This window comes from Eschrichtius robustus, chromosome 4 (genome assembly GCF_028021215.1).
Source record: "Eschrichtius robustus isolate mEscRob2 chromosome 4, mEscRob2.pri, whole genome shotgun sequence".
In the NCBI taxonomy this organism is placed as follows: domain Eukaryota; kingdom Metazoa; phylum Chordata; class Mammalia; order Artiodactyla; family Eschrichtiidae; genus Eschrichtius; species Eschrichtius robustus.
Window position 1 is genome coordinate 14926887 of NC_090827.1, and position 14709 is coordinate 14941595.

The 14709-nt window shown below is 37.0% G+C and overlaps 1 protein-coding gene across 1 annotated transcript in view; it reads right to left on the reverse strand.

Annotated features, from left to right (window-relative positions):
• HPGDS (hematopoietic prostaglandin D synthase) overlaps positions 1-14709 on the reverse strand; it is a 157659-nt gene that overhangs the window by 1655 nt on the left and 141295 nt on the right. Inside the window, exons 4-5 of the mRNA XM_068542057.1 lie at positions 14543-14652; positions 9693-9791 (exon numbers count right to left, since the gene is read on the reverse strand). Of these exons, the coding sequence (XP_068398158.1) occupies positions 9693-9791; positions 14543-14652 (209 nt within the window). The remainder of the gene's footprint in view (positions 1-9692; positions 9792-14542; positions 14653-14709) is intronic.

Genomic DNA, 14709 nt, shown 5'->3' on the forward strand with positions numbered 1-14709 from the left:
TCACACTTAAAGGGTGCACATAAAATCTCACGCCAGGACCCAGGACAAAAGCAGCAATTTAGTAGGGGCCTGACCTACCTGCTGGTCTTGGAGAGTCTTCCGGAGAGTCAAGGAGGCAGCTGCAGCTCAAACTAGAGACATAGAAACTGGCAGCAGCCATATTAGGCAGCTTTCTACCATGTGGGCACCATTGTAGGATCCTCCCTCTAGCTCATGAGTGCCAAGACCTGGCCCCACCCAACAGCCTGTAGGCAACAGTGCTGGGGAGCCTCAGACCAAAAACTAACTAGGGGGGGACACAGCCCCACCCATCAGCAGACAGGCTACCTAAAGACTTCCTGAGCCTAGAGCCACTCTAGACATGCCTCTAGACCTGGCCCTTCCCACTAGAGGGCCAATACCCAGCTCCACCCACCAATAGGTAGGCGCTGGCCTTGCCCTCAGGAAGCCTGCATTAGCCTCTAGACCAAACTCATCCAACCAGGGGGCAGACACCAGATGCAAGAAAACCACAATTCCACAGCTTGTGGACCCAGCCTGCCCACAGCAGGCCAGACCCTGCCCTGGGACCACCTGGGCCCGGGCTCTGCCCACTAGCAGGCCAACACAAGGTGTGGGACACCCCAGACCCCATACCCAACTGTGTCAAGAACTGCCTCCCCTCCCCCCACAGCAATCTGACACCAGCTCTAGGATCCCTGGGCTCTGCAGCAAGATTCCCACATTCCAGGACCAGTTGTGACTGCCAATAGTCCAGCACTAACCCCAGGACCTAGCTTCACCCACCAGTGGACAGGAACAGCCGCGGAGTCTTCTGGATCCTGGCTCCATCCACCAGTGAGCCAGCACTAGCCCCAGGACCCCCTGGGGTTCTGAAATCAGCCCTCTTGTGACCAGGCCCCACTAACCAGCAGCCTGCAGCCTCCATACAAGGCAGGGCCTGGCAACCAATAAGACTAGGGACAAACCAAGCCTACCAGACCACGCACATAGTCAGCCTGCCGGCCACAACAGAAAGACCCTCGCAGCCCTCCTGGGGAAACCCTAGAGCATACAGCTTGGGTGACAAAAGTGGAGTGCCCTCCTGCGATGCATAGGACGTCTCCTACAGAAGGCCACTTCTCCAAGTTCAGGAAATGTAACTAACCTACCAGATACATACAAATACAAATAGCAACTTAGACAAAATAAGGCAGCAGAGGAACAAGCTCCAGACAAAGGAACAAGATAAAACCCCAGAAGAACTAAATGAATGGAGATAAGCAATCTACCCGAGGAAGAGTTCAGAGTAATGATCATAAAGATGATTAATGAACTCAGAAGGAGAATGGATGCACAGAGAAGTTAGAAGTTTTTAACAAAGAGTTTGAAAATATAAAGGACAACCAAACAGATGAAGAATACAAAAACTAAAATGAATACACTAGAAAGAATAAACAGTAGACTAAATGATACAGAGGAATGGATCAATGAGGTGGAAGACCGAGTAGTGGAAATCACTGATGCTGAACAGAAAAAAGAATGAAGAAAAATGAGGACAGTTTAAGAGACCTCTGGGAAAACATCAAGTACACTAATATTCACATTATAGGGGTCCCAGAAGGAGAAGAGAGAGAAAAGGGGGCTGAGAACATATTTGAAAACATAATAGCTGAAAAATTCCCTAATCTGGGAAAGGAAACAGTTACCAAGTCCAGAAAGCACAGAGAGTACCATACAGGATGTGTGTTCCCAAAGAGGAACACACGAAGAGACGTTGTATTTAAAATTACAAAAAGTAAGGATAAAGAAAATATTAAAAGCAGCAAAGAGAAAGTGAAAAATAACATACAAGGAAACGCCCATAAAGCTGTCAGATGATTTTTCAGCAGAAACTCTGCAGGCCAGCACGGAGGGGCACATTATATATATATATATATATATATATATATATATATATATATATATATACAGTGATAAAAGGGGAAAACCTATAACCAAGAATATTCTACCCAGCAAGCTCTCATTCAGATTTGATGGAGAGATCAAAATCTTTACAGACAAGCAAAAGCTAAAAGAGTTCAGCCCCATCAAACAAGCTTTACAACAAATGTTAGTAAATTCTCTAGGCAAAAAAGATAAGGACACAACTAGAAACAAGGAAATTACAAAATGAAAAAGCTCACTGGTTCAAACATACAGTAAATGTAGGAAATCATCCACACACAAAGCTAGTAGGAATGTTAAAAGACAAAAGTAGTGGGGACTTCCCCGGCGGTCCAGTGGTTAAGACTCTGCCTTCCAATGCAGGAGGCGTGGGTTTGATCCTGGTAGGGGAACGAAGATCCCACATGCTGTGGGGTGTGGCCAAAAAAAAATCATCTATATCCACAATAAGCAGTTGAGGGATACACAAAACAACTAGATGCAAAATATGATACCAAAAACAGTAATGAGGGAAGGAGAGTACAATTGCAGGGTTGTTAAAATGCATTTGAAATTAAGAGATCACAACTTAAAACAATCATAAATATATACAGAGAGAGAGACTGCTATATAAAAACCTCATGGTAATCAGAAACCAAAAATCTATAATAGAAAAAAAAAGGAATCCAAACATAACACTAAAGATGGTAATCAAATCACAAGAGAAAAGAAAAAGAAAGGGGGAAAAAAGACCTACCAAAACAACTCCAAAACAATTGACAAAATGGCAATAGGAACATACATATCAATAATTACCTTAAATGTAAATAGACTAAATACTCCAACCAAAATATATAGAGTTGCTGAATGGATCCAAAAAGAAGACTCATATATATGCTGCCTACAAGAGACTCAATTCAGATCTAAAGACACACAGACTGAAAGTGAGGGGATGGAAAAAGATATTCCATGCAAATGGAAATCAAAAGAAAGCCAGAGTAGCAATAGTTATATCAGACTTTAAAATAAAGACTGTTACAAGAGACAAGGACACTACATAGTGATCAAGGGATCAATCCAATAAGAAGATATAACAATTGAAACTATATATGCACCATGCACCCAACATAGGAGCACCTAAATACATAAGGCAAATATTAACAGACATAAAAGGAGAAATTGAAATATATAGAGCATTCCATCCAAAAGCAGCAGAATACGCACTTTTTCCAAGTGCACATGAAATATTCTCCAGGAGAGAACACATGCTAGACCACAAAATAAGCCTTGGTAAATTTAAGAAAATTGAAATCATATCAAGCATCTTTTCTGACCACAATGCTATGAGGCTAGAAATCAACTAGAAGAAAAAAACTGCAAAAAAACACAAACATGTGGAGGCTAAACAATATGCTACTAAACAACTAATGGATCACTGAGGAAATCAAAAAATACCTAGAGATACATGAAAACAAAAACACGACAATCCAAAACCTATGGGATGCAGAAAAAGCAGTTCTAAGAGAAAAGATTATAGTGATACAAGCTTACCTCAGAAAACAAGAAAAGTCTCAAACAACCTAACTTTGAACCTAAAAGAGCTAAAGAAAAGAACAAACAAAACCCAAAGTTAGTAGAAGGAAAAAATCATAAAGATCAGAGCAGAAATAAATGAAATAGAGACACAAAAAAATAGAAGAGATCAATGAAACTAAAAGCTGGTTCTTTGAAAAGATAAAACTGATAAAACTTTAGCCAGATTCATCAACAAAAAAAGGAAGAGGACCCAAATCAATAAAATCAGAAATGAAAAAGAAGTTACAGCCAACATCACAGATATACAAAGGATCATAAGAGACTATTACAAACAACTATATGCAAATAAAATGGACAACCTAGAAGAAATGGACAAATTCTTACATAGGTACAATCTCCCAAGACTAAACCAGGAAGAAGTGGAAAATATGAACAGACCAATTATCAGTACTGATATACAATATTTGTTTTTCTCTTTCTGACTTACTTCACTCTGTATGACAGATTAACACATATATGTGGAATCTAGAAAAATGGTATAGATGACCTTAATTGCCAAGCAGAAATAGAGACACAAAGAACAAATCTATGGATACCAAGGGGGAAAGGAGTGGGGTGGGAGGAATTGGGAGATTAGGATTGACACATATACACTATTGATACTATGTATAAAATAGACTACTGATGGGAACATAATGTATAGCACAGGGAACTCTACTTAATGCACTGAAGTGTCCTAAATGGAGGGGATATATGTATATGTATGGCTGATTCATTTTGCTGCGCAGTAGAAGCTAACACAACATTGTAAAGCAACTATACTCCAATAAAAATTAATTTTGAATTTTACCAGTACTGAAACTGAATCAGTAATTTTAAAACTCTGAAGAAACAAAAGTCCAGGACCAGATGGCTTCACAGATGAATTCTACCAAAAATTTAGAGAAGAGTTAACATCTATCCTTCTCAAACTATTCCAAAAATTTGTTGAGGAAAGAACACTTCTGAACTCATTCTATGACGCCACCATCACCCTGATACCAAAACCAGAAAAATATACTACAAAAAGAGAAAATTACAGGCTAATATCACTGATGAACATAGATGCAAAAATCCTCAACAAAATACTAGCAAAATACCAGGGATGCAAGGATTTTTCAGTATCCACAAATCAATCAGTGTGATACACCACATTAACAAATTGAAGAATAAAAACAATATAATCATTTCAATAGATGTAGAAAAAGGTTTTGACAAAACTCGACATCCATTTATGATAAAAACTCTCCAGAAAGTGGGCATAGAGGGAACCTACCTCAACATAATAAAGGCCACATATGACGAACCCACAGCTAACATCATACTCAATGGGGAAAACCTGAAAGCATTTCTTCTAAGATCAGGAACAAGACAAGGATGCCCACTCTTGCCACTTTTATTCAATATAGTTTTGGAAGTCCTAGTCACAGCAATGAGATAAGCAAAAGAAATTAAAAGGAATCCAAATTGGAAAGGAAGAAGTAAAGTTGTCACTGTTTGCAGATGACATGACACTATACATAGAAATTCCTAAAGTCTCCACCAGAAAACTACTAAAGCTCATCAATGAATTTGGTAAAGTTGCAGGATACAAAATTATTATACAGAAATCTGTTGCATTTCTATACACTAACAATGAGTTATCAGAAAGAGAAATTAGGGAAACAATCCCCTTTACCATCACATCAAAAAGAATAAAATACCTAGGAATAAACCTACCTAAGGAGGTAAAAGACCTGTACTTGGAAAACTGTAAGACACTGATGAAAGAAATTGAAGATGACAAAAACAGATGGAAAGATACACTATATTCTTGGATGGAAGAATTAATATTGTTACAATGACCATATTACCCAAGGCAATCTACAGATTCAATAAAACCTCTATCAAAATACCAAGGCATATTTCACAGAATTACAACAAATAATTTAAAAATTTGTATGGAAACACAAAAGACCCTGAATAGCTAAAACTATCTTGAGAAAGAAGAACAGAGCTGGAGGAATCACACTCCCTGGCTTTAGACTATAGTGCAAAGCTGCAGTAATCAAAACAGTATGGTACTGGCACAAAAACAGACACGTTGATCAATGGAACAGAATAGAGAGCACATAAATAAACCCACGCACTTATGGCCAATTAATCTATAACAAAGGAGGCAAGAATATACAATAGAGAAAAGACAGTCACTTCAATAAGTGGGTCTGGGAAAACTGGACAGCTACATGTAAAAGAATGAAATTAAAATATTCTCTAACACCATGTACAAAAATAAACTCAAAATATATTAAACACATAAATGTAAGACCAGAAACCATAAGACTCCTAGAGGAAAACATAGGCAGAATAATACACTTTGACATAAATCGTAGCAATATCTTTTGGATCTGTCTCCTAAAGCAGAGGAAATAAAAGCAAAATTAAAATATGGGACCTAGTTAAATGTAAAACTTTTGCACAGCAAAAGAAACCATTGACAAAATGAAAAGAACCTACTGAATGGGAGAAAATATTTGCAAATGACATGACTGATAAGGGGTTAATATCCAATGTATATAAACAGTTCATACAATTTAATATCAAAAAGACAAACAATTAAAAAATGGGCAGAAGAACTGAATAGACATTTTTCCAAAGAGGAAATGCAGATGGCCAACAGGCACATGAAAAGATGCTCAACATCACTAAGCATCAGGGAAATGCAAATCAAAACCACAATGAGATATCACCTCACACCTGTCAAAATGGCTATCATCAAAAAGAACACAAATAACAAATGTTGGCGAGGATGTGGAGAAAAAGGAAAAGGGAACCCTCCTACACTGTTGGTGGGAATGTAAATTGGAGCAGCCACTGTGGAAAACAGTAGGGAGGTTTGTCAAAAAACTAAAAATAGAACTACCATATGACCCAGCAATTCCACTCCTGGGTACATATCTGGAAAAGATGAAAACTCTCATTTGAAAAGATACATTCACCCCAATGTTCATACCAGCATTATTTGCAATTGCCAAGATAAGGAAGCAACCTAAGCAACCTATCCATCAACAGATGAATGGATAAAGAAGATGTGGTATATATATAAATGGAATACTACTTGGCCAAAAAAGAATGAAATTTTGCCATTTGCAGCAACATGGATGGACTTGGAGGATATTATGCTAAGTGAAATAAGTCCGACTGAGAAAGACAAATACTGTATGATATCACTTATATGCAGAAGCTAAAACATACCACAGACTAGTGAATATAACAAAAAAGAAGCAGACTCACAGATATAGAGAACAAACTAGTGGTTACCAGTGTGGGAAGAGGGAAGGGGGAGGGGCAATATAGGAGTAGGGGATTAAGAGCTACAAACTATTATGTATAAAATAAGCTATAATGATATATTGTACACCATGGGGAATATAACGAATATTTTATAATAACTATAAATGGAGTATAATCTTTAAAATTTTGAATCACTATATTGTACACCAGTGACTTATACAATATTGTACATCAACTATACTTCAATCAAAAACAAAAAAAAACGTAAAGTGATAAAGGTGATATAGACAAAGTAGAGTGATGAGAGGGATTCTCAAGTGGTCAGGGAGAGAAGTCCTTTAAGAGGTGACATTTAAGCTAAGGCTTGAATGATGAAAAAAAGATCCAGACATGCAGTGATTTGGGGATTAAACACTTCAGGCAGGAGGAGGAGCAAGTGTAAAGGCTCTTAGGCGGGAGTATGACACGTGTCTGAGGAAAAAACAAAACACCAGAGTGTTTGGAACACTTTGAGGAAGGGAGAGAGCACTTAGAGATGGGGTTAGGTTACAAAGGAATTTTAATAAAAAACAGAAGGAAAAAAATATTTTACATTCTTAGAAATTGTTCAATCAATAAGGGCAGAGAAAGGAACATAAAAGATATGGCAAGTTTGCTTCTCTGCCTCTGCAGGACTCAGCAGGCAGTGATTAAAATAAGTCACAAGAGCGTGGCAAAAAGCAGTATCTTGTCTCCTAGAATGGAGTCTCCTTGAAGGCAGGGACCCCAACTTACCACAGCTTCTAGATCAGATTTAGATTTGATTTTTCTCTTGGCAAGACTACTTCATAGGTGGCAGTGCACTCCTCTGTCAGTAGGCCCGTAATATCTGGTTCTCTCCTTTTTTGTGATATTAACAATTGTTGATAGTCAATGCTTAGATCCATTGATTCATCATGGGTTGGAAAATAGTGATGATTTATTTTAATCTCTCCTTGTTTATTTATTTATTTATTTATTTATCTATTTATTTATTGGCTGTGCTGGGTCTCCACGCGGCGCTTGGGCTTTCTCCAGTTGCGGCGAGCGGGGGCCACTCTAGGTTGCGGTGCACAGGGTTCTCATTGGGGTGGCGTCTCTTGTTCCGGACATGGGTTCTAGGCACGCAGGCTTTAGTAGTTGCAGCACGTGGGCTCAGTAGTTGCGGCGCACAGGCTCCAGTAGTTGTGGCACACTGCCTGGGCTTAGTTGCTCCACGGCATGTGGGATTTTCCCAGACCAGGGATCGGACCCGTGTCCCCTGCACTGGCAGGCAGATTCTTAACCACTGGACCACCAGGGAAGTCCTCTTTCCTTACTTATTAACTAGAATACCTTTATGTAGACAGACTTTGTCCATCAATTTTTTTATCTTGAGGTATAATTGGCATAGGAATGGCACGATAAATGCTTTATTCAAACCCCCCAACTTTTTTGTTTTTAACAGTTTTCAGAATACAGACAGTCTCTGGCTTATGATGGTTCAACTTACAATTTTTTGACTTTACCATGGTGCAAAAGTGACACATGTTCAGCAGAAACCGCACTTTGAATTTTGAAGTTTGATCTTTTCTCAGGCTAGTGATATGCTGTATGGTACTCTCTCATGTTGCTGGGCAACGGCAGTGAACCACATAATCAGGAGGGTAAACAACTGATACACTTAAAATCATTCTGTACCCATACAACCATTCTGTCTTTTACTTTCACTACAATATTCAATAAATTACGTGAGATATTCAACACTTTATTATAAGGGCTTTGTGATAGATGATTTTGCCCAACTGTTGGCTAATGTAAGTGTTCTGAGCAAATTTAAGGTGGGCTAGGCTAAGCTATGGTGTTCAGTAGGTTAGGTGTATTTTTTGACTTAGGATATTTTCAATTTACGATGGATTTATTGGGACATAATCCCATCATAAGTCAAGGAAAATTTCTAATAATTTGGCTCCATAACATCTTCTAAAAGTCACCAATGAAGCCTTGTTTGGTTTTGAGGGGTGTGTGTGTATGTATGTGTGTGTGTGTGTGTGTGTGTGTGTGTATTTGGTGATGGTGGTTTTCATAAACTCATGGATTCATTCATTTTGATTTGTTTCAATCCATTGCAGTTAATATTCTTATTGTGGCTTGAATTTTCTCAACTTTGGCCAGTGAGAGCCTCTACAAGTTGACTGCTAAGTCCTCCTGACACAACTCTGGTGTTTTGGGGGGGGTTTTGTCTGATAATTTATTTGGTTATATTATGTCAAAGTATTCCCGGCTCATGTTTTACATTTCCTGTCCCAAACTGAGAATGAGCTATTTCTCCAAGAAGTTCTGGTTACTTTTAGTATTTAGAGACCAGAATCTGGGTCCAAGGGGTGGCCAGAACTAGACTGGTTATTTTTTCGAGAAAAAGAGACACAAAATGCTTGTTTTCTTTACCTTAAGAAAAAGTACATCGTGAACTGAAACTGGTGTATAATTATTATTTTTTTGTCCCAAGAAAATATCTATAATGAGATGTATAGTCAAATCACTGTGTTTTTTAAAATGATGATGTTTCTTAAGATCGTGTTTCACTAACAGAATCCACAGGTACTTCTCCACATACCCTATGCACCAATGTGACACAAGTTCATTTGTTTCACTTTGCTTTAGTTTGTCAGTGATAGCTTTTTAAAATGTTTTTGTTGTTGTTATATAATCATTTAAAATGTTCTTGTTGTTGTTATATAATCATATAAAATATTTTAGTTCATGTTTCCAAAGTTAACTCCACCAAAAAAGTTTTATTCAAAGAAGTTTAGCTTTTGTCCCTGCTCTCTAACCTACTCCCTCCCTATGAGTAACCCTTTTTTCAATACATTTTTATAAAGTTTTTGGTTTATCCGTATATGTATATGCTTGTAGTTTTTTAAGATGTAAAACATACTCACAGAGTTACCAATAAACCACTCGTTTTCCCCTAAGTATGTGTCCAAATCTTGCAGAAGATGAGACGCATCACATGTAAGTAGCTCCGTAAACATCTGATCCTACGAGAGGGAGAAAAAGATTCCTTTAAGCATAATAAGAAGAAAAACAAATGAGTTGAAGAGGAAGCAGATTTTTCCATCTTCTTTCTCCCACATGAGTTCAAAAAGGAAGTAGTTACGTGTTATTGGTGGTTGTTGCTTGTTTGTTTGTTTTTTAAAATGTATGGCATGGAGATTCAGGTCTGATTTTCTATAGATCTTATTCTTCCCTTTATTACTCATGGATTAAAAAATAAATATTATTGTCATCAGTTCTTATTGTTTCTTTGTATATAATGACTAAATATTTCATCAATAAAATCTTTTCATGGTTTTTTATCTTAATTTTTGTTAAGGAAAATTATTCCATTATGTTTTTACATTTCTAAAATTCCCTCCCTTTTTTAGGCTCACTCTCTTTAAAGTGAAATAATTTAACTAAAGGTAAAGAAATTAATTTATTTTGTAAATAAAATTTATTCTGTAAGACTATTATTAATAAAATATTAATAAAATATTATTATTTTGTAAGATTCCTCCAGTTTAGCAGTCTTTCATCTCACCGTTACACTTAACGGAAGTTATCCATAATGAAGAGTAACGTTCTTGGGCAGACTTCCTCTGTTTGGCTTGACATTGTACCTTAGGGTGAGATTTCTCTGCCTTGACTATCATCTGTAAAATCAATCCAAGGTGCCCCATTTTGATATAATATGTAAGATATTATTACAAACCAAATAATATCCTTGGGAAAAAATAACAGATATATCCATTTAAAAACATTATCTTTGTGTTTTTACTTGAATCTTTGAAGACCAAATAATTTATTCATGGTCTCTTTCTTGGTAAGAGGTATTTATTTGTGTATATATGAAAATCAGGCTGGTTTGTATTGTGGATATGAAATGTAAGCCAAACTCAAAATATTATAAAATATACATATATCATTAATATTCATAAATGAATGAATATTATAAAATCTATAATAAAATCCAGCCTCTATTAAGGTAAGTCAAATAGTGGATAACTCCCTCACCAATTTACTGATTTACTTCCTGTTACTATTATGACTTAGCTGGGTAATATAGATTATTATAACATAATGCCATATTTGTAGGGCACAGTTTGCAAAAGCATCATTACAGATTTACATAGGTTTGCCACATTTCAGGAACTGAAGGTTGGGAAGTTTGTCGTTATTTTGACTTTATATGCTTTCCACGGTTCTATACCACCTTTGTACCTAAGGTTCTCTCTCTATGGTTAATATATTCATAGTTCTAAATAAAATAGTGTGAATCCTTCAGCCCCTTCCACAGAATTTGTGAGCTAAGAGGCAATGGGTCCAGAAACACGTGACATTTCCCATAGCTTAGCTTAGATCAGCATCAGTTGGGGAGGTAATAGCCAGCTTGGCTGTCCTAGAATAGCTAGAAACAGGAGGGAGTTAAATGGAACAGGATATAGATGCTGTACAGCTTTCCAAAAACTCCTGTGCATTCACCTGGGTAATTCTGCTACTTTTTCTACTGTGCATTTTCTCAGCGTAAGGTACACCAATGCTTTGTATATGCAGTGCCAGATAAAAATCTTATCTCTGCGCTCCTGAGTTCTTTCGCCCAGGTTCTCTTTATGTGTTTGGTGAGAATCATATCAGTCTAATGAAATGTAAATTGCTAAACAGCATAACCATTAGTATTTAAGAGTCATTTTAAAGAATACTCACCAAAATAACCTAAAGAAGATAAAATTTTCTTATATATCCTTTTTAAAATGTGTTTTCTGATAAACCCTATATAGCCATTCCTACACTTGGTGGACTCAGAAATTTCCTTCTATCTCCCCCAGAGAGTTATAAGGAAGGAGATTTTTGCACACTGAAAAGTCATTGCTATTGTATTCTATCAAATGACATTTAGAGGATTTAGGGAGGTTTGCATATTTCTCCAAAGCACCATTTTAAAATCCACACTGCCCAAATCGTTTAGGATTGGAAATGGGCCACTGATGTTCCTTCAATCCTGCTGACCCATCACCCTCCGACCCCCAACCCCCTGCCCTGTTCTTCAGATGAGGAAACTGAAACAGACGCATTGAATAACCACAGAAACACTAGTGATAAATTCAAGGATTATCAGTGTGGCCAATGCTCAGAGACATATTTTGCCTTTAAATTAAATTTAAATTAATTTTTAAAAAATTTTAAATTGGAAATGGAATTTTTAGCACTGAAACATTTATAATTATGTGTACTCGATAGATTTTTAAAGAACATATAAGAAGAGGACTATTTTCACTGTTCATCCATCTTTACTGTATCAATATTCTGCTTTTGAAAATTTTATCTGACCACAAGGTGGCAGCAATGCAACCCACTACGGAGAGACTAAGTAATGAGATGCAAAAGAACTGTGTATTTTTCATTGTATTCTGGCCAGGTCCTGCTTATTAATCAGATAGTCTAGCTATTCGCAATTATTTCTGCAACATGTTGTCCCTTCATATGATTTATTCATGAACTTGGATTATGTCCTGTGAATTTGTTTTTCTGAGATAGGTAGCATGTAAGAGCATTGTTATTCTAATACAAAGGTAGAGTTCCCCTTATCATAAACGTTCAAAGAACATTTTCCTTTGGGAGAAAAGGAGAATGGAAAAATAGAGAAGTAGAGAGGGCAAGCCCACATGGAACAAAAACCTTTAGATACTTTTTTCTAAATTGAGGATTATGCATCTACTTGTCTCTGCATTTATAAGGATATGTGAAATATAGATGTCATGTCTGACAAATAAAAGGAAAAGCAATGAGCACTGAATTATATAAAAACACTATAATAACTAATATTTAGTGAACACTTTCCACCTAGCCATAGGTACTTATGCTACCATTTAATCCTCCCAACATACTTTGAAGCAGATTCTATGATATCCCTATTTTACAGACACAGAATGTGAAAATTTGATAGGGAGTTAAGTGACAACTGGTAAGAAGAGAATTAGGATTCAAGCCTGGCAGTCTGACTCCAGAGCCCAAATGTATTTCTATCCTCAAAGATGAGTTTTTATTTAAGACTTTGTTCTGGTTAGTCAGGTATGTGTATATATACGTATGTGCGTGTGTCTCCCCACACACCTTACATTTATGTCAAGGAATCAGTAAATGTGAATACTTTTATGTTCCAAATATCTCTATTTAAATCAGAGGGTCCTAATTAAACAAACAGTATTTAGAATAAATATGCTTGGGGCTTCCCTGGTGGCGCAGTGGTTGAGAATCTGCCTGCCAATGCAGGGGACACGGGTTCGAGCCCTGGTCTGGGAAGATCCCACATGCCGCGGAGCAACTGGGCCCGTGAGCCACAACTACTGAGCCTGCGCGTCTGGAGCCTGTGCTCCACAACAAGAGAGGCCACGACAGTGAGAGGCCTGCACACCGCGATGAAGAGTGGCCCCCGCTTGCCGCAACTAGAGAAAGTCCTCGCACAGAAACGAAGACCCAACACAGCCAAAAATAAAAATTAATTAATTAATTAATTAAAAAAAGAATAATGTTAGCTGGGTTTGTCATATATGGCCTATATTATATTAAAAAAATAAAAGAATAAATATGCTTAAGTAAGTTGATAAGACTGCCATTTGTTCTGTGCTGTAGCTTTTGGATACAGGCCTTAAGCCATAACATGTACATAAATACTCCTGCACAGCTGTTTTGAATGGCTGCTACCACTGTGGCATTACATCCAGTGGTAAAGAACATGGAGTCTGAGCCAGAGTGTCTGGGATTTGAATTCCTTGTGTACCACTTACCAGCTAAGTAACCTTAGGTAAGTTATTTACACTACATGAACCTCAATTTCTTCATCTGGAAAATGAGGATAACAACAGTTTCCAAAATTTTAAGTGAAGAATTCTTGAGGATAAGAGATATGAATACTGGAGATGTGCCCCAAGTAAACAAGGGAGTAAATAAAAACAGAGGATGTCATCCTGGAAACAGGACTCCAGCTCAAGAGAAGGACGTTCCTGGGATGGCAGTGAAGGAAAGTCCAATGATGACAGCTGTGCAAAAACCTAGACAGCTCTACAAAGGAGAATGGAAATCTCTGGCTCGATAGCTCCAAGAAAATAATGGAAACAATAGATTATCTGATATCATTGACTTTGTGGAAAATTGCATTGGCAGGCCATTGGATAGTGTGGGAAGGTTCAGCAATAAAAGTAAAAAGGAATAAGCAAATGAAAAAAAGACAATTACTAATTTGAGGAGGAAAGTGAGAAAGGAAATACAATCAAAGTATACCAGAATGCACAGTTTTGTACAATATCTGCATAGGCATACTAATGTAATGACTGAATATAGATTTCACCACAAAATTTTAATATTATATTAGGAGTTTGGGGGAAGGGAAGCAGAGAGAATGACTATGTAAGAGATAAATTCTCATTACTATAATAAGTCTATCAAAACTATCTAAAATTTGTGAATCAAAGAAAGCCATATTTACATATCCTATAGAAAATATGGAGATGTATAAATCCTAAAGAAACAGCTAAAAGTTTTAAAATGAGGGTTGCATCTAAGGAAGGGTTAATATGAAGAGGTAAGGCTGGGAATCACTGTAGTACTTTGTTTTAAACTTTTTAATATAATTTGATATTTTAAAACTAGATGTATGTCTTACTTTGATAAAAAGGAACTTTTAAAAGCACCTAACATAATGTTTGGCAAGTGGATATGATTAATAGCAGTAACAGCAAACTGATCACATTACTTTTATATCTTGTTTTTTCTCTGCCCAAGGAAAACGAGACATGAAATCATCCAATGTGTCCACGACTGCATCAACTTGACATTGTTGCAATTCTGTTTTTCCAGCCAAATCTATGGAATAGAGACAGGCCATTTTATGCGCAAGAATATGCTCAATTTATTTTACTA